The 25,177-nt window shown below is 33.3% G+C and overlaps 1 protein-coding gene across 1 annotated transcript in view; it reads right to left on the bottom strand.

Moving 5' to 3' along the window:
* Positions 1–11,304: 11,304 nt before the first annotated feature.
* The window catches only part of Trdn (triadin), a 59,731-nt gene continuing 45,858 nt past the window's right edge, over positions 11,305–25,177 (bottom strand). Inside the window, exons 5-7 of the mRNA XM_090337752.1 lie at positions 20,359–20,424; positions 17,037–17,093; positions 11,305–11,567 (exon numbers count right to left, since the gene is read on the bottom strand). Coding sequence (XP_090193878.1) covers positions 11,353–11,567; positions 17,037–17,093; positions 20,359–20,424 — 338 coding nt within the window. The 3' untranslated portion in view covers positions 11,305–11,352. The remainder of the gene's footprint in view (positions 11,568–17,036; positions 17,094–20,358; positions 20,425–25,177) is intronic.

Here is a 25,177-nt window from a genome sequence, read left to right as displayed (position 1 = left end):
ATCACTCATTTCAAAATTGTACTGCATGTAATACTTGATTCTCAATATAAAAATTATATGAGATTATTTTTCACATGTGACAGATTATGCAAGAATAGGGACATAGGATGAATAAAATGGAAAAAGTGATTTGGTACGTTATTACTTGAGGAAAATCTGTTTTCTTTCTGTCAAAGTCTATTTGTAATTATCCAGGGATATATGTTAAACACTAAGCAAAATTTAGTGCTAAGAATTTAGAAATTTACCATAGCAATTATAGATAATGCCTTGCTTGTTCTTTGAGCTAAGATCTAGACTTAGGAACAAAAGTTATCATTCTGTAGTAATATGATTGGGTCCTATTTATGGAAATTTTGAAAAAATAACTATTCAGAAAGATAGAGATGGGAGGAAAAGAGAGAGAGAGAGAGAGAGAGAGAGAGAGAGAGAGAGAGAGAGAGAGAGAGAGAGAGAGGAGAGAGGGAGAGAGAGAGAGAGAGAGAGAGAGAGAGAGAGTTGATTGAAAGAATTCAATAGCTATAGTTATAGGAAAAATGTTCCAAGTACTATTTCCATTTTATCATGTGGTCTTACTACATAAAAATGAATAAATAATGAAAGGATCTTTCACTACATGTGAAAAGATTTATGCTATTCAAAGGCATTTATAAATGTTAAATAATATAAAATCAAATTAAACAACATAAGTAACATTAATTTAAAATATGGAATTCATTTTTCTACTTAATGTTTATATATAATATAAAACATTCTTTGACATTATATAATGAAGATGAATTTCATTTCAAATAAGCATATTTCATCAAAGATTTAAAAAAATGTAACCACTGTATTTATAGACACAAATTGTAGGAGAACCAGAATTGATAATATGCTAGGCCCTAGTAATTATGCATTAAATTTTTAAAATTTATACTTCTGGTTCATGGGAGATATTTATTAGCATAAGTTTCTTTCTAAAAATACTTCTCATTTGGTGTTTCTATCTTCAAAACCAGGGAATATAAGCAATAAGCTATTCATTTCCTATATCAAAGTTATCAATAAAATCTACATATCCTGTTTCTTATTCCAGTAAACTGAAATAATGAACTTTTTTCAGTAATCAAAGATCTAGGCTGCAAGTAGAAATAGCTAATCGTGGTGTGTTGATATTAAAATGTATATTTTCTGGGGCCGGGAGTTTGGCCTAGTGGTAGAGAGCTTGCCTAGCATGCACGAAGACCCTGGTTCGATTCCTCGGTACCCCACATACATAGCAAAAAGCCGGAAGTGGTGCTGAGGCTCAAGTGGTAGAGTGCTAGCTTTGAGAAAGTCCAAGGACAGTGCTCAAGCCCTGAGCTCAAGCCCAGGACTGGCAAAAAAAATGTATATTTTCTGAGTTTCTCCTAAATACTTATAAACTTACTTTTATACAATTATTTGTCATGTCTTATTTCCTTACCATCAGCTGGCTAAAAGATTCAACAAATACTTATAAAAACATTTAGCTCGAATTTTTTTTGTTGGGCAAAATAATTAGATGTTAGGAATTAAAGTATGCTTTATGGAATAATGTTTACTTTGGAGGAGTCTACAGATAGACTGAATCCTAAGTTATCTTTTTTATTAAGCCAAGTGAAATACAGTAGATAAAGTCATTGAATAGCAATGGCTATAAAGCAATTACAGCTGACCTCTCAGCAGGATCAAACAAACCAAGAAAGCAGTTCAGTAGCCCTAAAGTTCAGGAAAAAGGTCTTAATAAAATAAGAGTACTAACTCACTCCTTGGGGGGTTTTCTAGCTGTGGATTTAAAACATTTGAATTGCATTTGAATTCAGGCTGCCAAAAAAGCTGATGATTGTAAAAGAAGATTTAGGTAGGTGAGTACCCTTGATTTTAAAAAAATAAATGACACTGTGAAAGGAAATTATCTTGACATAAATTCTAGGATCAAAGAAAAGCCAGACATTTGCAGGAATTGTAATGGTAGGATGACCTCTAATGAATAAACTTTAACTTGTGTTAAAGACTAATCATAATAGCTTCAGAAATGAAAGCTTTAAAAAAAGTTAAAATTACTAACCAAAACCCTGGTAGTATGAACATTTGTACTGAAAATTTAAATTGGCTTCTTTATCTTCAGTGATTATAAAGAGACATGAGATTTCTTACTCATAGGAATTTATCTTTTCTGTTACTTGCAAGCTGCTGTTCAGAAATTCATGTCTATCAATTAGGCCCAGGAAGATATTCCTGAGGACAGAAAAAGATACTGACAGGGAAGGATTTCAGGTTTCTTTTAAAGAATCTGGAAAATGAATGAAATTCCAGATGTAACTTGCTTAAGAAAAATGTGTTTATCCCTAAAGCTATTGGCAATAACGTTGGAATTATTAAGAAGGTGGATATAAGTAAATGTAAGAGATTTTTCTCTTAAACACCTACATGATTAGTTTATAAACAAGCAAAGCATCTCCAACTGAGGCTGAGTTTGACAATGGGTGCGTCGAACATTTTAATCAACAATTTTAATCTCTAGGAAAATATAGGGATTATCAGTTTCAAGATAGCCACAACAGATGGCTCTGGAAAGAAAAAAAAATCATGACCTTGGTCAAGAAAGACTGTATTTTTTTTTCTAATTTATGGATCTTAAATACAAATATAGCCTCACAGGTAAACACACAGAGGGACAAATGGCTATTTACATGAATCACTTGATTAAAGTACTAGTCTTTGCAGGTGTGAAACTCCAAGGGGTAAACTTTTTGTATGATTACTAGATGGCACAACAAAATGAGTATCAGGAAGCTGAAACATGTTTTGATTGGGTGGTTTAGTGAGAGAGAGGTAATCAGAGGAAAAATGAATGGTAAATAAATTCAGTTATAATATAGTGTACTTATTAGTGTCAAATAGGATGTGTGGAATACAGGGGGCTAGTAGGAGAAGGGATAGGAAGGAGTGAGGGGGAGAATGATGGAAGGAATGACCTCTACTGAGATTTACTACTCATATAAATGTGCATGTTACATTATACCTCCTTTTGCAACCAACTGTACATAATAAAATTATAAAAAGAAATACACAATAATAGTCAGAAACCAGTGGTCCATGTCTGTAATCCTAGTACTCAGGAGGTTTCTGAGCCAGGTCAGAAAAGTCTGTGAGACTCTTATCTCCACAAAACTACAAAAATGCCAGAAGCGGATCTGTGCATCATGTGGCATAACACTAGCAGTAAGCAAAAGAAACTCAGGGACAGAGCCCAGGTTCTGAGTTCAAGCCCAAAGACAAGCACCAAAAAATTCATTGATAAATGATAATAGAAAAAATAGACACAGTAAGACCACATTTCTTCTCCGTCTCTTTGTCACTGTGTCTGTTTCCTCTAGGTATCCCTGTCTGTGTCTCTTTCTTTTTCACTCTTTCTTGTCCCTTCCCCATCACTCTATGACCCATCAACTCTCCTCTCCAAAAGTTATTCCAAACAAATACTATAATGTTAAGAATATATACAATGAAGAGATTTTATGATGAAGATGGAGTATTAAAAATCTGACAGAAAAATTATCTGCAAAGAACATCAATGCTGATGGCATCATTAAGTTTTTATCTTAATGCACATATATGTACATTCTAGCTTTCTATTGAGCCACATTTCATAACATGTATATTCACTTACCAGATTTAAACAGAAAACTCTTGTTGCTCCTATTTTATCAGATAAAACAAAACAATCTGATCCTTTTCTAAATAATGTCTGTATTTAAGGTGGGTCTCATCAATTGACCACAAGCTATTGCATATACACTAATCACTATGAAAATTCACAAGATAAATTTAATTCATGTTCTGGTATAGATACAAAATTCTAGCCAGAACTTTCAATGTATTTTTCATTCTTTTTGTTTCATGGAATAAAAAAATACAAATCTGGGATGCAATATCATCATATAGGATCATTTTATCAAAGAGGTCTGTTTTTATTTTAATTTGAACCACAAAATTTAGGTTACTTTTAGGACCAACAATATTCTACAAAGAAATTACTGAAAGGAATTACTGAATTCCAGAGGGAAAATCCAAAGTGTAGTTTAAAACTCATTACTAATAATTAATAATGAACTCCAGATAAACAATAACAGGTGTTCCAAAAAATCTCAAACAGAAACAGATGGAATCGCAAATGTTTTATAAATAGTATATGCACTTGGCAAAGACTGTATTCTCTTGTTTTCAGAGTGAATGTCTTATCACATTTTTTCTGAAGACATACTATATCTGTAGCTATAAATCATTATTGTTAAAACTGCACATCATGTTTGGTGCTTTATTATTCCATTCATGTATTCCTTCACTGCCCTTGACAGTGTAGCTTAACTTTCCTTTGGTATAGTTACACAAGTCAGAGTTGTAGATTGTTCTGTCAACTTTTCTGCCCTTATTTCTTTCTTCCCTTCTAACATCTAATCAGAAAATTCTGGTGTACAAATTATTTCACTTTTTAGAAGACGCCAAGAATAATTTTAGTTGCACATGGAATACACAGTTTTTCTCATCTAATGACATTTCAAAGCTAATGGAACATAAAGTAAACATTACACTGTATATGAGTCACTTATTTATTCATATTCACCAGCAATATAAATTCTTATGGAGAAGTAAACAGTTGAATTTATAAAAGCAAAATTATGTGTAATGTGGTATGACTTCCTTTAGGGTGGTTTTCTTTGGTTAGTTGGATGGTTGGTTTTGGTTTTGAGATAAGCAGGTCTCCTCTGCAGCTCAGGCTGGCCTTCAGCTGTCCATCCTTCTGCCCCAGCTTCAAGGTGTTAGGATTATAAGTGTGTAATACCATGCCCAGCAATAGCCAAGATAAAGAACCAGCATAGCTGACCAATGACTGAAGATGATATATGTGGAGCACTTATACATGGAATACTATTTAGTCATTAGGCAGATGAAAATATACCATTGACATAAAAATGAATGGAACATGATATCATCATGTTAAGCTCACATGTGTAATCTAGTCCTAAAGTGAAATAACATGGCATAATTGTAAAGGGGAATTATTGAGGAGGAAAGCTAGCATGGGGATGAAGGAGAAGAAAATAGTTAAAAGTATTACCAAATGTGTATAAAGAAAGAAGGAAAGGAAAGGAAAGGAGAATACATATACATGTATATATATATATATACATAAACATTCAAAATTGTTTTTAAAAGGCAAAGGGAGAGACAACTGTTAAGAAAGAGTAAGAGATGGATGAATTTGCCAAGATGGATTATATGTAATATTTACAGTGAAACCTTTCTGTTCAATAATGTATGCTAATAAAATGAAGAATTATACATGCATATTTGTAGTATAAGTACTCTATTTCTATGACAGTTATCAAATGGCCTTCCAGAATATTTCCATCTAATTTTGGTATTTCTCTAAGCACAACTACTAGCAGTAATTAGTTGCACCAAGTAAGACTGCATGATTCTCAGGTTTGATTACATTATGTTCATAATGCATTACAGATGTAGGAGAAAAATGTGAGTATTAGGAGCATAAAGGAATAAGTGACTGGGATGAACTGAATTTTTCAGTTAGCTAGGATTCTTGTGATATTCTTAATTTCTAGGGCTAAATAAATTCTTTATCTTTTTAAGATAGCTATAACTCTGTGAATATAGGTATAAATTCTAATTTATATTTTAGAAAGCTTTCTAATCAAAAAGGTTAAGAAATCAAAATAGTCGAACAACAGCTCTTTTCTTTTCTTTCTTTCTTTCCTTTTTTTTTGGTGGTTCTGGTGCTTAAACTCAGAGTCTGGGTACTGTTCTTGGGCTATCTTAAGGCTAGCACTTTAGCACTTCCTTTTTTTTTCTGTGTATGTGATAACTGAGGAACCAAACTTCGTGCATGTTAGGCAAGCACTCTACCACTAGGCCAAACTCCTGGTTCCAACAATAGCATCTTCTTAGTGCCAAGTTTTCCAGACATGAATATATGTTCTGTCAGGTTTTTAACTATGATAAAGGCATAGTATAAGAAGTGATGCACCCATTTTAATTAAGATGTTAGTAAGTTTATCTTGCTACACTCTGGACAACAATTAAAGTTTGTAAAGAAATTCTATATATGCTATGTTAGCTAAAATGCTTTCTTCATTACTGATAATAACAAAAAAATTTCACTATCTGCATCAATAGTTCTCTGGAATTGCCAAAGATCCTAAGTCCATGAAAAGAAATGTAACAATTTTAAAAAGAAAAATGTTTCAAATTGTGCAGATTTCAACTTGGATTTTTTACACCTTAAAAAGAAAAGATATTTTCTTGTCATAAATTTTTTCTTCTAAGTTTACCAGAAATAAAATAATTCATGGCTTCAATTCCAAGATATTATTAAAGATTTTAGCATTTTTATATATGAAGATGTTAGCATGATTTTAGTTTTCTTTTCATTTGCAATAGACCATGCAGTGACTGAAAGCAAAATTGAAATTCCTAATGCCAGTTATTATTTCTGCTTTTGATTGACTTTATATCTCTTCATGCATTATGCAAATTTTAAATGAAATATACAGTGTAGTACACAAAAAGCCAACAGTCACTGAAGCAAAGGCTATTAAAGCAGACAATCACAAGACTTGTTCAAAATACCTGGTTTTAAATCCCCATGGACAAACATGTCAATCATATATCGACAGAACGCATACTGATCTGACAGAATAGAAAAAAATGAAAAAAAAGTCATCAACACCTTCTCCTTGGAGCAATGTTACAGTTCTTTTTTTGCTTACTATATATTTTCTGTGAAGAAATCATTTGTACTGTTAGGAAAATAAAGGTGATAAAGACGTAGTAAACATAAATTTTCATTTATTTCAAACAAAAATAATCTCAAATGTTAAAACATACTAGTTCAAAGTAATATTATAGCAGTTTCTTAAGAATCCAAATCTTTTTTCATCGAGTTTGCTAGGAAAGTCATCATAGTAAAGCAATTATTCTTATTTGTCCTTTTGTAAAGTTAAAATAAAGAACAAAGTTTACAAAAGAAAAATTGTTTCCAGCTACACATGTTTTGCCAAGTCTACCCTTCCATATCCTCTGCTGTTTTTCTAAATGAAATGTGGATTATTTCCTCTAAAGGCCTTCAGGAGGATGAACACCCTTGCAACCTCTCAGGGTTATTCTGTGTGGAAATTCTCTTTAAATCAAGGAGACGTCAGAGATAATATAGTGCTAGATTCAAATGATAGCACTATCTAAATGAGTAATCTTCACAAAACAATTTAAGATCTCAAGCAGCATGTAGTCTTCCTGATTTGAGGAATTGGTAGGATTTTTACTGTACTTTATATTCCACAAAACTCTGCTGATCTGGGAAAGCCAATTCCCCACGAAAGATGCTTCTAAGGATTTCTTTAGCATCTCTACATCATGCATATCATGAAAGGATATACATTTGATTATATACATTTAATAGGTCTAGATCAGCCATTTTATGCATCCACCAAATCAAAGGGAGGATTAGGATGAAGAAAGTTTATTGACTTTATTCAGCATGATACATTTTAATTGCTTCCAATTAGGTTTAATAAACAAACAAAAATAAACAAAGGTGTTAATGCCAAGGATCCCCAAGTGTGTTTAAAAAGACTACATCTTCAGAATGACTGATTTAAAAGCACTTCTTCCTTTTTTTTCCTTTCCAAATGGTTTCTAGTTGGACTACAGCTTCCCAAAACAGCAAATGAAGGTTTTGGGTTTTTTATGTATGTCTAAATTTTAAAAGACTATGTGTTATTATGGAAGACAAATATTAAATGAAATGTTATTTCCTATTCAGTTATGATGAGGTGGTTAACATGTTGAATGAAAGTTATTTTAGTTTCCTTTGAATGTTGACAGAATAATGAAACTTTATAACTTGATAGAAATTATTTCCAAAACACCATGCTTATATGTATTCTGTCAATAATTTTTGGCTTCAAAATTCATTCACTTAATTACTAACAGTCCAGTGAGCTTCTAATTTGAAAAAATCAATCACAGGCGAATTCAAAGAACATTTTGTTCCAACTTAAAAATTATTCAGGCGAATAAAATTTATATATGAATTATATTTTGTTACTGCTTTTCAATAGCACTAAGATATCAATGGAAACATGAGAGAATTTTTTTAATGTTTATATTAACAAGGCTGATAGAATTTAAGTTAGAATGTCCATTTTCATTCATCTTTAGCATTGACCTCAACAATGTGTAACTTTTCTAGGAAGTATAGGATTTTGGCAGTATTCAGTATATGTATTTCACCTGCCTCAGGACAGCAAAATGGAGCTTTTCTGCTTTTGGAAGAATCATATCCAAAAAACTTCTAAAATACAAAAATCTAGGGACTGGGAAATGTGACTTAGTGGTAGAGCACTTGCGTAGCATGAATGAAGCCATGGTCTCGATTCCTCAGTACTACCTAAACAGAAAAAGCCAGAAGTGGCACTGTGGCTCAAATAGTAGAGTGCTAGACTTGAGTAAAAGTAGTTCAGGGACAGTGCCTAGGCCCAGAGTTCAAGTCTCAGGTTTTGCAAAAAAAATTCAACTTTCTTGAAGAAAAAAAACAAATTGTCCTGCCATTCTTTTATACTTAAATTATCATATATATACTTATATATGGGAATACATGCATATATGGAATTTTCATAATTGGCTACCACTCTGAAATATTTTTTCCAAAATAAACATCATTTTAGAAAGAGGCCATGATGTCTCCCTCCTTTCTTGATCTGCTAGGAGCTTTGATGGATGTCATCAGCCTCTGCTTCTCTGTCTACCTTCCCTGTGGAATGGCAGCTACGTGGTAAGTAACATGTGTCCTGAACTGGATGTCAACAGAAAGAGTTTAAAAACTAATTTTTAATGAGGATGGAATAAATGGGGCTTATTGTTCAATTGCATTCTCATTAGCTATACTTACTCTGCCTGCCACAAATATTTAAATAGCCAATCCAAAAAGAAAGGAAAGGATGAGCTCAGAGACTGGATTTGTCCTGTGTCATGGACATGTCAGAGACCATGAGAAACCTGGGAACAGTAAACCAATTCTGTTAATTCTTCACTCTCACCTTGAATAGACTTACATTGGTCCATAAAACTAGATTTTTGTTTTGTTTTGTTTTTGGTAAGAATGTGCGTAAATAATCATCTTATTTTCAATGCTTTAAGTAAAAATGCATTGCTTGTGCAAAAGTCTAATTAAAAGTACATTGCATATATTTGCATGTCATGAATAATTGAATAATTGTCAATAAGTAACACCCGTGTTACATACATAGGCAATGTCCAAGTATATAATGATGATTGGATCTTATTGTTTTAAAGGGGGCTATTTTTAAATATGCATGGTAACAATATGTTAAACCCTTTAGATCCAATGTATCTAATTTCTCTCGTCCAAAGGAGAATTAACTCAATTTCTTCAGTAAAAGAATAGCAGTAGGGGCCAGAAATTTGGCCTATTTGGAGAGTGCTTGCCTAGTATATATGAAGATCCAGGTTCGATTTCCCAGTCCCACATACATAGAAAAAAGAATCTGGCAGTGGTGCTGAGACTCTAGTGGTAGAGCTCTCGCCTTGAGACCGTCCAAGGACAGTGCTCAGGCCCTGAGCTCAAGCCCAGGACTGGCAAAAAAAAAAAAATCAGTATCAAATCCACCTCACAAGTTAATAAAATGCTAGTTGTATTCCATTTAGACTATCTTGTGATTTATTTTTCATTGAAAAGCTCTTAAATATTTGTTTAGAAGAAAAATTAACATGATTATGTGCCTGACCATCCATTACAGGCTAAATTTTTATTGCTTACCTTATTATATGTTGATTTAATTGATGGTATTTATTCTTAATAGATGCCTTGCTTTAGTAAATGCATTTGTTTAGCCAATAATGTCCTATCTATGCTTTTGTTTCTAAGTAACATCTGAAAATCCTTTTAATAGATAAATAGCTCTTTACATGAAAATGAAAACAGCAAATTGAAAATGGAATGGAGAATGCTGTCGTTAATAAAGCTGATTACAAGTAAGTATACAGTGTTTCTGATCTGGAAAATAACTATTATATGGAAAATTTCATGATGTCTTTAACCATAAAATATGGGCCCAAACTTCCAAAATGATTAAAAATGAACACCCACAAATGTGTTCATGATTCTATTCAGACAAATATTTTAGGATTCACATATATAACTGGCATACACTTTTTAAATATGAGAGTATTTGAAGGAAAAAGAAAATAAAGTCTTTGTTCTATTTAATTTGTCTCATGTGACCTTATTTGCAAAGAGCAATCTAAAATGAAATGTACTCTACCATATAAATAAGTGTACAAAGCATGAAGAGTTATTTTAAAATTTAATCATTATGGACACAGACGTCTTTGATTTTCATCCTTAAATAAAGTTATTCAATTTTTACGATGTTAAAATAAACTCTAACTTTCCAGCTCTTATAAGGAAAAAATGTTTTTACATTTGTTGAAAGTAGTCCCTGAATATTAACCTACACTCTAAGTCAGGAGGACAGGATCTATAATAGCCTCATTTTAGAAGTGACTTTAGGAGAAGAAAGATTCAACAGGAAATTGTGAAGAAGAAGAAACATTCCTTAGGAATGCTTCTCGAACTCTTTCATTTTACATTAATAGAACAACCTTTAGAAAGAATGTTAAAGTTCTATTGGGCCTCCATTGCATACTACCTTTCTGGGAGTGGAAATTTAAGTTTGATATCAGACTTGTTGAAAATAGGTATGTGTCAGATGCAGAAATATCCAAAGTCATACATTTGGTCAAGGAAATTGCAAAGAAACTATCAGAGTTCCTTTTTTTAAAAAAATTTTTGCCTATTCAATTACTCTAGCAAGTATGAATAGTATGTTTTTACAGAAATACAAAGTGTGAATAGTGTTAATATTTAATCATGATTTGAACATAGATATCTCAACTAGATCCTTGAGAATTACTTTCTCTTTTTCCTGGTCAGCCTTTCTCCAAGAGTTAGACACAGGTGATGATTCTTCTGTTATTCTGTATCTTAATAGACAATCATTTGTCTCAATAAGTCAACTTTTATCTAAATAATTCTAGATGTTAATTCAAAATCTCTTTAAAAATACCTGAAAACGCATTTTGGGGTAAGTAATCATTGTGTATATCCAGAAGTACATGCTAATTGTCAATTTATTTTATTTCCTTTAAGTGCACTTATTTGTGCCAGTCTTTTACGCTTACTTGTAGTCTGATTTTGGCCTTTTTCATCTGTTTTACTTTGAGTCTATCTGTGGCTTGCCCAACATACTGTTATAACACCTGGCTGCTTCTGCTGTGTTTACCTTTCTGATCATGCTTTGACACGGCTGCAGCTTCTTTGTCTTCTTTCTCCTTAGCTTTGGGAGGAGTTTTTGGTACTTCTTTGCCTTTTGCAGTTAGTTGCTTCCCTTTCTCCTGCTTACCACCTTTCACTTCTTTCATAACTTTCTCTTCAGTCTTTTCTTTAGCCTTGGCTTTCTTCTCTTCTATATAGGATTAAGAAATGAGTATATTACTTATCTATGTACTTGCATCATACTTATTTTTCTGAAATTTGTCTTGAACCACATTTTAAAGAAAGAAAAGACAATCAATAGAAAAATAGTGGGAGAAGGTCTTCACTAATCATACAACAGACAAAGGCCTCATATCTAAAATATATCAACAGCTAAAAAGGTTGAATCACTGCCAAACTAAGAAACAACCATCCCATGAAAAGATGGGCCAAAGACTTAAAGAGAGTCTTCTCTGAGGAAGAAATAAGAATGTCCTGTGGACACATGAAGAAATGCTCGATATCTCTGGCCATAAAAGAAATGCAAATCAAAACAACTCTAAGATTCCACCTCACTCCAGTTAGAATGGCCAGGATCAAGAAATCTAATAACAACAGATGCTGGGGGAGATGTGGCCAGGAGGGATCACTATTACACTGTTGGTGGGAGTGCAAACTTGTTCAACCACTATGGAAAGCAGTATGGCAGTTCCTCAAAAGACTAAACATAGAGCTCCCCTATGACCCAGCAATTCCACTACTTGGCATTTACCTGATCATACAGAAAAAGAACATACTAAAGCCACTAGCACAACGATGTTCATTGCAGCCCTATTTACCATAGCAAAAAAATATGGAACCAACCCAGATACCCCTCAGCTGATTAGAGGATCAACAAGATGTGGTATTTATACATAATGGAATTCAGGAAGAACAACATCGCCCCATTGGTAAGGAAATGGAAAGACTTAGAAAAAATCATATTAAGTGAAGTAACCCAGACTCAAAGGAACATAAGCTCAATGGTTTCCCTCATTTGTCATAATCAGCAGAAACCTTGGGCGCTCCTAGCAGAGATTTACAATAGAACAAAACCTAGATACATAAGGCCATATAGTATGACACTAAATAAAAGGACCTCCAGGATATAGAAACAAAAGCCATATATTGAGTGATTGTTGTCCTTAATGTACTATGTTATCGCTCATCTGTTGTCCCTTGGTTATCTCATATTGTTACAGCATTTTACCTTGTATATTGTATATATGCTTATTTGGTTATTTGAAATACGATAGGGAAGGGGGGAAAACAAGATGAGGGGTAGGGGTTGGAGAAGGGAAATGGGGACCAAGACATGAGAAGGGGTATCAATGTTTGTGAAGTAATGCACCTTCTATCTGGTGAATATAATGTAACCCTTCTATTAATTACAATACATATGAAAAAAAAGAAAAATAGTATCTTTGACATAAACACTTCAGATTAGTGTCTGTTTTCTGCAATGTATTAAGTGCAATGCTATACATACAGCTCACATACAAAACGATGATCTTTAAAAAAAATACTGGAGTGAGGTTTTTTTTATGTGATTTTAAACTTAGCCTGCCAAAAGAATTTGTCCTAGACAGAGGTTGTACATAAGCTAACATCAATAAAATCTATGTTCATATCGATAAATGGAAATTTCAACACAATATTTTTAAAAGATAATTATCAGGCATTTGAAAATAAAATGACATGGGACTGGTAGTGACTAACAGTTTTAAACAATAAAATGTATTAGTGTGCAACTAAAAGACACATCTTCTTTAATGATTTAGTTTTTAATAAACTAAAGAGTATAGAACTTACATAATTCATTTTTTGTATTGAAAGTCAGAAATAAGAACTTTAATGGTTTTACTGATTTAATTGCATATACGACTTGTATAAAAGAGGGGGTTTAATTATAGCATTTCCATCCATTTTCATATCATATACTTGCTTCATATACATTTAATTTTTTTTCCTTTTTGTTTAATTTTGTCAGGCTGGTACAGAGGAGTTATGTACTTAAATCATGATTATATTTCTTGTTGTACGTGGTTAGCCTTCCCAGGTTTTTCTCCCACTTTCCTTCACTCCACCCCCAAATTATACAGTTCATTTGCAAATATTGTCTTGTGAATATCACTGTTACATTAGTTCACCCTTTATTGTTTTTGTCTCACCATTTTTTGTTCCCTCCCCTTCCATAATGGAAAGTGTTACTTCCTAAAAATAATGTTTAAATAAATACATGCATAGGTGAATGAGTTTTAACATAGAAATGCTATATGTACATACTATGAATTGAATACTAGATGCATATCAAAACAAAGAATTGGCTTGTGGCCTCATTTTTGGATGACTCCATTATTTTTTTTAAAAAAAGCTAATTATTTGTAGCTTACTTCTGTGATGCTGTGTTGGTGCATAGTACCAGAGCGTTCATAACCATCGGATGCTATATTGCTGAAGTTGTTCCACAATGCTGAAATCCCATGTGCAATTTATTAATGCAATGTGTAGCATTTATTATTACTCAAGTCTAAGGATTTGATGAAAATAAAGAGATCAAATTTGAGAATTTGGTACAGACAAAGGCAAGATTATATTGGGAGATGTAACAAAGAGAGAGAGACAGACAGAGAGAGAGAGATAGACAGACAGAGATTGAGAGAGATTAAGAGAGAGAGATTGAGAGAGAGATTAAGAGAGAGAGAGAGAGAGAGAGAGAGAGAGAGAGAGAGAGAGAGAGAGAGAGAGAGAGAGAGAGAGGGAGAGAGAGAGAGGTAATGATTATGTTGGATGCCACTTTGGTTGCAATTGACTGAACTAACACTCCTAAAGCACTTTGCCTTGGAATTAGCCTAAGCATTAATACTGCATTTTGGTGTCAAAGGTTATCCTCATCATGAAACAAATTGAGAAATAATCATTTAAAGAAAGGGTTTATTTCTGAAGTAACCCTCAAAAGTGGAGTATTTTAAGGTTTATTTAGACGTTCACATTATCAAGTTATTAGACCATAAATTATCATGCTAACTGTTTACATACAAAAGTCAGCTTATCTTGATGGAAAATTGGCCTTAAGAACACTAAATACATTTCTCTAAATAAATTTTATTAAAATTTGGGATATCTCACTTCATAATGTCTCTCTACTCACAAACCTTTTTCAAAGTTTTTCCTCTACATTGCTTTTTTTCACTACTTTCCATATTTTTTCTTGTGCCAGACATTGTCAAATTTGTCTCCACACTTTCTTGTTTTTTGTTTATCTAAATTCTATCATATTTGACTCATATAAAGTTAATGGTTTTGTCACTGGAATTAATCATTCTGTCCCTTGAGCTTCAATTTACCAGAAATTTTATTAAAGTGTGTACTTTATTCCCTATAGCAGGTTTTAAAATTCTAGATGGTTTTAAAATTCAGTCTGGCTTCCCTACAAGACTGTAGACAACTTGAAGATAGGGATTCTGTTATGTATTTGTATCACATTTTTATGTTAGTACAGTGACTTTTTTCAGAAAAAAATGGACAAATCCAGGATTAATAAGTTTGCACAAAAAGACAAATGTTTTACCACTCCCACATTTATGTAAAATATAGTAACGTGTAAATGCGATATGTAAGTGAAATATAAACTTCTAAATTTGTGGAAGGTTAAAGACTTAAAGAAAGACTTCTCTGAAGAGGAAATAAGAATGGCCTGTAGACACATGACGGAATGCTTGACATTTCTGCCATAAAAGAAATGCAGATCAAAACAACTCTAAGATTCCACCTCACTCCAGTTAGAATGGCCATGATCAAGAAATCAAGTGACAACGTATGCTGACGGGGTTGGGATCAGAAGGGAACACTATTACATTGTTGGTGGGAGTGTAAAGTTGTTCTATTGAGGTCTTTATTCAAACATTTGTGAAGACCTGAGTCTTAAAAACAGTCATAATTGTGAACTTGAAAATGACTTTTTCTCAGTTGAATGTCCAAATATTCCTGTAGCCCCAATTATTACCTTCATTACAGAATTATGAGTGAGTTCTGACAAGATTCTTAACTCACTGACATTACTAATAAGCATTTGTACATTTAAGTCTTGAAGTTTATGTTTTCCCTTTATATAACAGGAAAGAATGAATAAAGAACACATTGTTGAAGGAGAATTTTTAAAACCTTAATTATCATTGGAAAGATTACTTGATTTCTAACTAGGTCACCTAGGTTTCTATCCTAGGCCAATTACGAATTAATTACATGATCTGCCAATTTTTTTCTTTCCCACATTCTCATGTTGATCATTTATCTCAATAATTTCTAAATCCTCTACTAGGATGAAGATTGTGCGTATGTGTGTATATCTGTAGAGGAAAACAAAATACATATTTTAATATTAGTGAAAAATCATAAACAAGGAATGTTTATTTTCTTTCTATAACAAATTGCTACAAAATGATTTGCTCAAAAAAGTCATTTCTTTAAAAATATTTGTTGTAAAGGTAATGAATTTGGGGTACAGTTACATAATTAAGGTAATGAGTACATTTCTTTTCTTTTTTACTTTCATCTGTGTGTGTGTATGTGTGTGGATCTTGGAGCTTGAACTCTGCCTGGGTGCTGTCCCTGAGCTCTTCAGCTCTACCCCTTGAACCTACCCCTTGAGCCAAGTCCCACTTCCCTTTTCTAGAAGTTTATTTGAGATAAGTGTCTCAGGTCCTTTTGTGTTGGGGCTGGCTTTGAACCTTGATTCTCAGATCTCAGCACCCTGAGTTGCTAGGATTACAGGCATGAGCCACTGAGCCCACCTACATTTCTTTTTGAACACTGTTACCCTCTCCTTCATTTTCTCCCCATTTCCCTTTCCCATCCTCCTCCCTCCCTAAAAAACTTGTAAAGTTCATTTCTAACATAGTGTCTAGTATGTATCATTGTTGTTAGTTCATCATTTGTCCTATCAAACAAACATTCCTTCCTCCCTGTTTCCATCATTCTGTACCTTTACCTAAGTAGTGTTCAACTGAGTCCTTTTCTTTGGGTTTCCAAGAGTAGAGTATAATTGTCAATAGCACTGTGCTTCTTAAGTGGAGTCGAGGGGTTTGGAGTGTATAAAAACCTATCGTTTGTGCTTACTCATCATAGAATAAGTTTGATTTTGATGTGGCCCCTTCCAGTTCTCAGGGAGTCAAAGAGAGCAAGACCTTACATGTCAGATCTCTCTTCTCATTCTGCTGAAACTCTTTGCTTTTAAATGCTTTGTAACAGTACACTGAGCTGACATGAGCTCAACTTTTCTTTTTTTTTCCATATATTTGAGCTCAACTTTTCTAAGCCAGAAAATTTTCTATATTTTTAGAAAATTACTTTCTAAATATTTTAGAAATTTTCTACATTTTTATTTTCTATGTTTTTAGAATGAACTTCATGACTTTCTCAAAACTTTTGTCATGTAATGCGGTAAAGCAGAGGACCAACCTTCCAATTACATAGGATGCTAATGGATTTTCTTCTTTTGTTTGGTTTAGCATTCCTATTAATAAATTCATAATCATTTTTGTATGAATGAAATACTGACATCCAACTCTCTGTTCACCAAAAGATAATCTTTGAAAATTAAAATAAATTTAATTATGGCAATAATAAAGAGAACATTTACCTTGTGTTTTCTTCGTTTCTGGTTTTTCTTTTTTCTCAATTTTTTCCTTGTGGGTTGCTTAAACAGAAAAATTTTATTAGTGGTTATTTTGTAAGGTACCAAAACCAAGTTTTCTTTCATTTTCAGTTTACAGTCACAAATATCATGGAATATTTGTGAGGTTTCATAACACTGAAAAAAAATGCACTTCAGGAAGAGAGTCATCAGTTTAAGTGATAATTGTGAAAAGTTCAATGTAACTTGGCATTAAGATGTAGGAAGCATTTTGAAAACTAAACCTACCACCTTCTTTTCCAACTCACTGTTCCAAATAAACAAAGCTTCCCGGAATGTACAAGAATTAGTTGAAAACAATAACTTTCTATCAGGTGTAAAATCTGTCTTTAGGATTAGTAAAAAGGAATACAGAAATCAGGACTGATAGACTTGATTAGTATAATTCTTTTTGAAAAAGAATAAAAGAAACAGGAGGAAAGTTGTTGCTCACCCCAAAGGACTATTTCTTTATTGAAGACAGTGTTTAGTTTCTCTCCCATCTAGTTACCAAAACCTTAATATCATTTTGACAACTAAAGTATTGTATAGCATCCTGTGACTTACAATCAGCACCTTAACCTGAGAATCAACAATAATATACACAGTAATTCTAAGTGGATGAGATTAGAAAAGGAGATAGAAAAAAATACAAATGACATTGGTCAAGATGCATGGTGCTCATAATGTGACTTGTATTGAAACACTTTTCTATAATTACTTAAAATAAAATGCAAAAATCCATGATTATCAGTTGAGTAATTTTTATTAATTTTCATGTGGAGTCACTATTTTTCACGTGAGACCTGGGATGTTATACACTGTAATTATTAGTAAAGACGTATCACGATAAATGTTCTTTGACTTGTCTTTTATTTATACACTACTGATTTTTCCCTCCAAAATTTAAATATAGGTGACCTGACAGGTACAATAAATTGTAGGTGCTATTTCAACCATATTAAGGAACTATCCTAGCTAGTTTCCCTAATCACTATATAATATATTTCTCAGAATTCACATCCCATTTACTGGATAATGACAATGGAAATTAAATAATTTTTGAAAAGTTAAGTGAGAAAAGGGTACAATTTTATTAACTAAATTTATAAGGAAGAAATAAATTTATACCCTCAAACAACTGCATTTGTTCACCTATCTAAGAATAGCTTTCCTTATTAAAGGACTAGTGTATTAAGGAGTGGGCTCTATAGAAGGTGGGGGTATTGGTTACTGGTGTGTCAACTTGTGAATAGATGAGTATGATTCATACAGGAATGAGTTTTGCTTACAGGAATACATTCATTCTCCTGTAAGGGGGGCTTTTATAAAGGCAAGCTTGCCTTCTTGACCTTCTCTTGCCTCCTGCTATATTATACAAAAGAGGGAAATATCTTAGTGGAACACACACAGATGCCACTTGGGTGTTCTTAGACTTCCTAGCATTCGCAAATCACCCAGTCTGTACTGTTTTATTATAGCTTTTGCAAATGAAAAAAAGATTTTATCTATGAATAATTTGCCAAGAACCTTGAAGAAATTTAATCTCATAGAAAGCTTAAAACTTAGGCTTGCCTGGCAGGGTGTCTCACGCCTGTAATCCTAGCTATTCAGGGGGCTGAGATCTGAGGACCAAGGTTCAAAGCCAGTCCCAGCACAAAAGGACCTGAGACTCTTAATCTCCAATTAACTAGAAAATGGGAAGTGGGGATTGGTTTAAGGGGTAGGGCAGTAGCGTTGAGCTGAAGAGCTCAGAGACGACACCCAGGCTGAGTTTAAGCCCCACGACCCACAAAAAAAGAAAGAAAGAAAGAAAAAGAATAGAAAATGAAAGAAAGCTTAAAACTTACTTTCTTTTCCAAATAATGGTCACCTGACCCTCAGGTGCCGGCAGGAGACACAATGGCTGAAATAGCAAGTGCTTCCTCCTCCAAAGATTCAGCCTGCCTCTCACTACCACTTGCTGCTAAGTGCAGCCATTTGCAGAGTTTTGCTAAGACTGGCAAAAACACAACTCACACAAGGTCATGGAGCTACATTGTGAAATATCAGTTAAGGAGTTGTTGAACAATATAGAGAGTATAGCTTCAATGAAAGTTGTTATTTGTCAGAGTCCAGGGGACTCTATGTTGAAAATGAAGCATTCAATTTGTGGGTGGAAATGGGAGGGAAAAACTGGGAGTGAGCAAGGGGTGACATTGTCCAAATAAAATAGATTCTGTACCTGACTTATATAAATGTAAACTCTGTGTACATCACTTTTATAATAAAAAAAAATTCTTAAAGGGGCTGGCAACAAGGCACAAGTGGAAGAATGTCTGCTTAGCAAGTGGAAGGTGATGAGTCTAAACACTAGCAACCTCACATACACATGCATAAAAAAGAAAATATCTAAACTTACATATGTATATATTCACATATGCATATGTCCATTCATAGAGTTTATCTTAAAACAGAAAAAATCATTAGAAAGGATGACTAACTAAATGGCATCATTAAAATAAATGAATAGCAAGTGTGAGTAAGAAGAAAAATACAGTCTATATCTACATTGTTCTAGCTATATATAATAAGCAGTTTGAAGACTTGATGGACAGAAATACTCTCATCCAAACATATGGGAACTATTTAAATGTCTGTGGAAAATAATCATAGTGATGAAAATACCCAGAGTATATAATTTTAATATACAAAAGCCAGAATGTTGGAAGTGATTGATTTTGTATACATATAAGGAGACAATTACATTTATTATAATAATATATTAGTGAAATATACTACATATTTTAAATTGTACCAAAATTAATTGCATATCATTAATGAATGTCCTGGAAGGGAGTGAGTCTCAGAAAGAAAAAGGAGGAAGGGTTTCACAAGGCATCTTCACTGGTTAGTTCTATTGCCTTTCTATTATTAAGCAAAAAGTAAAACAAATCAAGCCTAATAAGCAAACCAGATGTAAATTAAAATATTACTGAGTGATTTTTATTTATTAAATTCCAGGTATTTTTGAAATAAAAGTCTTATTATTAGACAACACATTCAGTGGGATGGGATTGGAAGTAACTGCCACATTTTTGTTCAAGAGTGACAAGAATTCATGAGACATAAGAACATTATCTCATTTAATCCAGAAGCTCCTCCTTTCAGCTTCTAGTGCAAGAAAGAATTTATGATACAGTTTTGAAAGAAATGATGTGCAAGTTAGACTAAAATCTGAATATAAGGAAGAGAAACTCAAAAGGAAAAAGATGCAACATTAAAAAATTGTACACAGAATAAAACATACCTTTCTTTATGGGTTTTTCTTTTTCTTTTGCTATTTCTTTGTCTTTTTCTTTTTCTTTGTGTGCAACTGGAAAGAGACAGATCATATTTTTCATTATAATAAATGACAAGATAATCATATAGTAGTTTTAATATTTAAGAAACCTATTTTTACTTTCAGATCTTGCTTTAATTGACATAACTACGAAGAAGTTTAAGCTTCAATATAGTTAAGATTTTATTTTTTAAAATCTATTTTTGCTTCACATCCAAGCATGAGCAAATATTAAAACTGGGTCTGACTGCAAAGATGAGAATATTCCTGTCTTTTGAAATCTATAATTTGAATTAGAAAACTTCTTAAAATATTATGCCATGTGCCAAAGGAGCCCAGCTTTAATATCAGAAATGTGCCAGAAGTCTGATGTGAAAAATACAAAGGTATAATCAACTGAACTTTAAGCAAAGAAGCATAGACATAAATTGTATGCATTACTTTTCTAGAACAATATTCCACAATTGCTTTTAAATATTACAGTAGGATTGGAATGCTATTACATATTTTTTAAGAAAAGGAAATTGTATTGAATTAGGTACAACTTAATTACTGCAACAGGATCAAAGATTATGTCAAAATATCAGCACATACTTAAATCATAATTTTTTTAATTTCTTTTTATTAATATGAGGCTCATCCCAGACTAATCTCTCTCTTCTCCTTTCTATATCAGCTCATTATCCAACCTGTTCTAGTCTTACCTCTTACACATTTATTTGATATTATGTTTCCTATGCATTATTTATTTTTTTTTTGCCAGTCCTGGGCTTAAGCTCAGGGCCTGAGGTCTGTCCATGGATTTTTCTCAAAGCTAGAACTCTACCACTTGAGCCTCAGCCACTTCTGGCTTTTCTAAGTACGTGGTACCAAGGAATCGAACCCGGGTCTTCGTGCATGCTAGGCACTCACTCTACCACTAGGTCAAACTACTGGCCCCCTCCTATGCATTATTTATTTATATAAAAATACGGAAACAACCCCAGCTACATGTTAATGACTTTGTTAGGCAAGACAGATGCCACCTTTGTCATGGGATGCAGCCAAGTTAATGAGTGCTGGATGCCAAACAAATAATTACAGAGGTTGCAAATTTCTGTTATGGTAATCTCTGTTAAGTGAACAGGAAAGATGATGGGTCAAGGTGTAAAACTGAGATCTAATCTCATGTATGTTTGGAAAAGATTCCTTTAAGAAAAGTGACACTGAAAGATACAAAAAGTATCAGGAAATTAACCTAAGTCCAAAGTGGAAAGACAGTTTCAGAACAGGCAAGAAAACCATCTTGCGACTGCTATTTCTTTCTCTTTAACAAAAACAGGTTTTCATTTTTCCATCTCATAATAACCTTCCTATCATGAGTCTGATTATGTCATTCATCGTTTTCAAATATTAGTGTCCCACATATTTCTTGGTTTGTTATATGCCATAGAGTATGTGCTATATCAAACACAGAGATATTTTATTGCCCCAATGATATGGTATTTTCTTACAATCTATTGTTATCTACCTGGAATTTCTCTTTAAATTTTACAATACAGTTATGACACAATACATATAGTTCACAAAGGTATCTTGTGCCCTTGTGGGGCTTTTCTATGTTTGTTTGTGCCTTCCACCTCGAATTTCTACTCCCATAATTCAGCTCATTTGCTTTCCTGTTCCATGCTCTTTTTGTGTCTTTGATCAAATACTGTCTTCATCATCTTTTGTTTCTCTATTTGTTCCATACTCTAATTTTATTATTTTCTTAATTCCATTTAGTAATTACATAAAATAATGATGTAATTGCCCATATATACAACCACCTAGTGAAATCTTTAGAGACTATGCCACATAATTTTTCTTGCATCTCTTTTTTTCCTTTCTTTCTTTCTTTGGTACTAGCTACTGAACCCAGGACACTGCCTTTGTTAGGCAAGTAGTTTACCACTGAGCTACATTCCAACATTTTTAATATGCAAAATTGTAAAATTTCTAGTGGTTTTTTGTTATAACGTAGACATATATCACATATATACCCACACGTTTGCTTCTGATCATTCAAAATTTAAGATTTCTTGAATAAAGTCTGAAAAGAAATTCAGCCTGGAGGGGAAAAAAATCCACCTTTGAATATCTAGATATTAGGTGTATTTTATTTTATTTTGTAATGGTTCATTTTAAGTATTTTTTGAGCTCCAAAGTTCAATAAAAATAACTCTCTGTAAAAGAAATCAACATTCATGCAGATCTCAAATAGCATATTCGGGTTTTTTTAAAATCACTATTAATGAAACTAACAGAAATTCTTGGCATAAATAAAGCCTCCCTTAAAGTTTCCCTAGAGGGAATCCAGTTTGTGTGAGATAAGCTGTGCTTTCAGAACTCTGATTGGAAAAAGCCCCAAGGGAACACCTAATCTATGGCTCTGCTCTGTAAGGGCTGGGCTCACGCACCTCAGACAGCTGGTTGTCCATTCCACTGAAGGATTTTTAAGATTGACATGTGCACATGCATAAGTGGGAAAATTAATACGAAATCAAAAGAGCACAGGGGTTGAATCCAGACTTAAATTAGCATATTAACTCCTCATTTCTATGACTCCTATGACCAAGGGAGGAAAAAAAAAACCTCACTCCTCTAGTCAAAAATTTTGATTTACAGACGCAGTAGTGTATGCTGGAATTTCATTTTCACCCTTCAGAACAACACTATCCTAGAGCTTACCAAAGCAGCTGGAGCTGTGGCTCTAGGGAGCTGTTCAAAATGGCAGACAGCCATTAAATCTGCTTGGACAGAAACTTCCAACTTTGGCAAGACTGTGTGCTCAAATACCAAGTTCTGAAAATAGTTTTCTTTTTCTTAAGCACAACAGCACAGCAGGCAGTTCTGCTTTAATAATCACTCTAAAGTTAAATGACATGATTTCAAACATCAACAGGCATTGGCTGATGCCTTTCTTCCCTTAGAACAAATAAGAATTTCCACGAGGAAGAAGTCTTACACCAGATAGTTTTAACTCAGACAAAAGTAATATTTTTTGCACCTGCCAGAGCTTAATTTGCTTGTCATCCTAGTGACCAAAAATAAAACAAATACAAGTCCCTTTGGTATGCTCCTAATTACAAACAAGTGGCATTCACCAGTCGGAATGCTGCTGATGGCTGGTGTCTGAGTTGGCATGGCCTTGCTATTCCTGCACTTGTGCAGACTCTGACCTTTTCCTGACCAAAACTTTCAGCCCAAGTCAGCTGTGAAGTGGATTTCTTACTCTCTCCACATGTCTCCTCTCCAGCCTTCCTCAGGCTTCTGATTTTGATCCCTGCAGCATCAATTAGAATTGTATATTTTCTGTTGTGTGTTGGAGTTCACAATACCTCAGACTCTGCTGTTTTCCTGGTCAACCAGAAAGCTCTAAGATATCAGATTTCTGCTCTTTGTATCCACTCTTAGGTTTTTTAAAAAAGAAGGAAACTTTTATGGCCAAAAGTCTTCCAAGTACTGACTGGTATTGTGTACTATTCATTCTCTGGTGGATGGGTAAGAAATAAATTTAATCAAAGTTTTGAAACTCAAGGTTAATTCAGACCTATAGAATAAGATGAATTTGAATAGCCAAGCCAAAATAGAACCAAGGTAAGTAAGCCATTGGGTGTCATAACTTTTATTATTAAAATTTGACAGAGCACAATTAGCTGTAGAAATTTCATTTTTTTGTTTTAATTAATGTCCTTGTTTTTAAGGATTTTCTGATACATTAGTTTGTGGGAGATATTAATAGTCAGTGAATTTTTAAATGATTGATCATTTCAGTTTTATTCATCAGCTTTTTATGACAAAGAATATGACACATTTTTTTTGGTTGGTTGTGGAGCTTGAACTCAGAGCCTGAGTACTGTCGTAAAGCTTTCTCAAGGCTAGAGCCCTACCATTTGATCCATGGCACCACTTTCAACTTCCAGCTTTTTCTATGTGTATGGTACCAAGGAATCAAACCTGGGTTTTCATACATGCTAGGCAAGTACTCTACCACTAGGCCAAACTCGCAGCCAAAAAATAGAACATATTTATTTAAAAGAAAAGTTTTAGCCCCAATTTAAAATAGCAGCATATTATGGATTATCGAATATGTTCTCCTATGTTTCTCAAAAAGATTGTGTTATCTAGTCTTTCTTAAAAAGTATTTACCGTTTTAACACTAAAAATGAATACAGATTATAGCAGGTAAATATTTATTAGGTTGGATAGTCTGGCTTTCTTTGTCAGAAATAAGAAAGTAGCAGGATACAGAGCAAGGTAGGAAAATAATATAATTATTGTTCCAGCATAAACTCTGTTGCCTTGTTTCTTTTAGGCCCTGGGGAGACTGAAAATTTGTTTTCATGAATGAAAGTTGATTAAATATGCAAGATTGTTGCATATTATCTACCTTTTAATTATTCACATACTTTTCATAATAAAATCAATGTTCCCTTTTGGTGGCAATAGGGTTTGAACTAAGGACCCTCAGGTTGTCTTGCTGGCACTTTACCACTGAGCTGCACCCCCAACCCTGCCATTTTCTTATTTTCGAGTTGCAGTCTAGTCTCAAAGATTGAATGCCATGTGGCATTCAATCGCAATTTTCTGGACCTCAAATTTTTGAGTACTTAGGATTATTACAGGTGTGAGTCACTAGCATCCTGTAAAATCAACTTGTTTTTATATAAAAGTAACAATACTAGTAGTAATACTAGCTTACTCCTGTAATTCTGGTTTACCCCTATAATCCTAGCTACCAGGAGACTGAGATATGATTATCAAG

Source organism: Megascapheus bottae, chromosome 8 (genome assembly GCF_031878675.1).
Source record: "Megascapheus bottae isolate mThoBot1 chromosome 8, mThoBot2.hap1, whole genome shotgun sequence".
Lineage (NCBI taxonomy): Eukaryota > Metazoa > Chordata > Mammalia > Rodentia > Geomyidae > Megascapheus > Megascapheus bottae.
The sequence above is the reverse complement of the archived record's forward strand: the minus strand, read 5'-3'. Positions and strand labels throughout refer to the sequence as shown.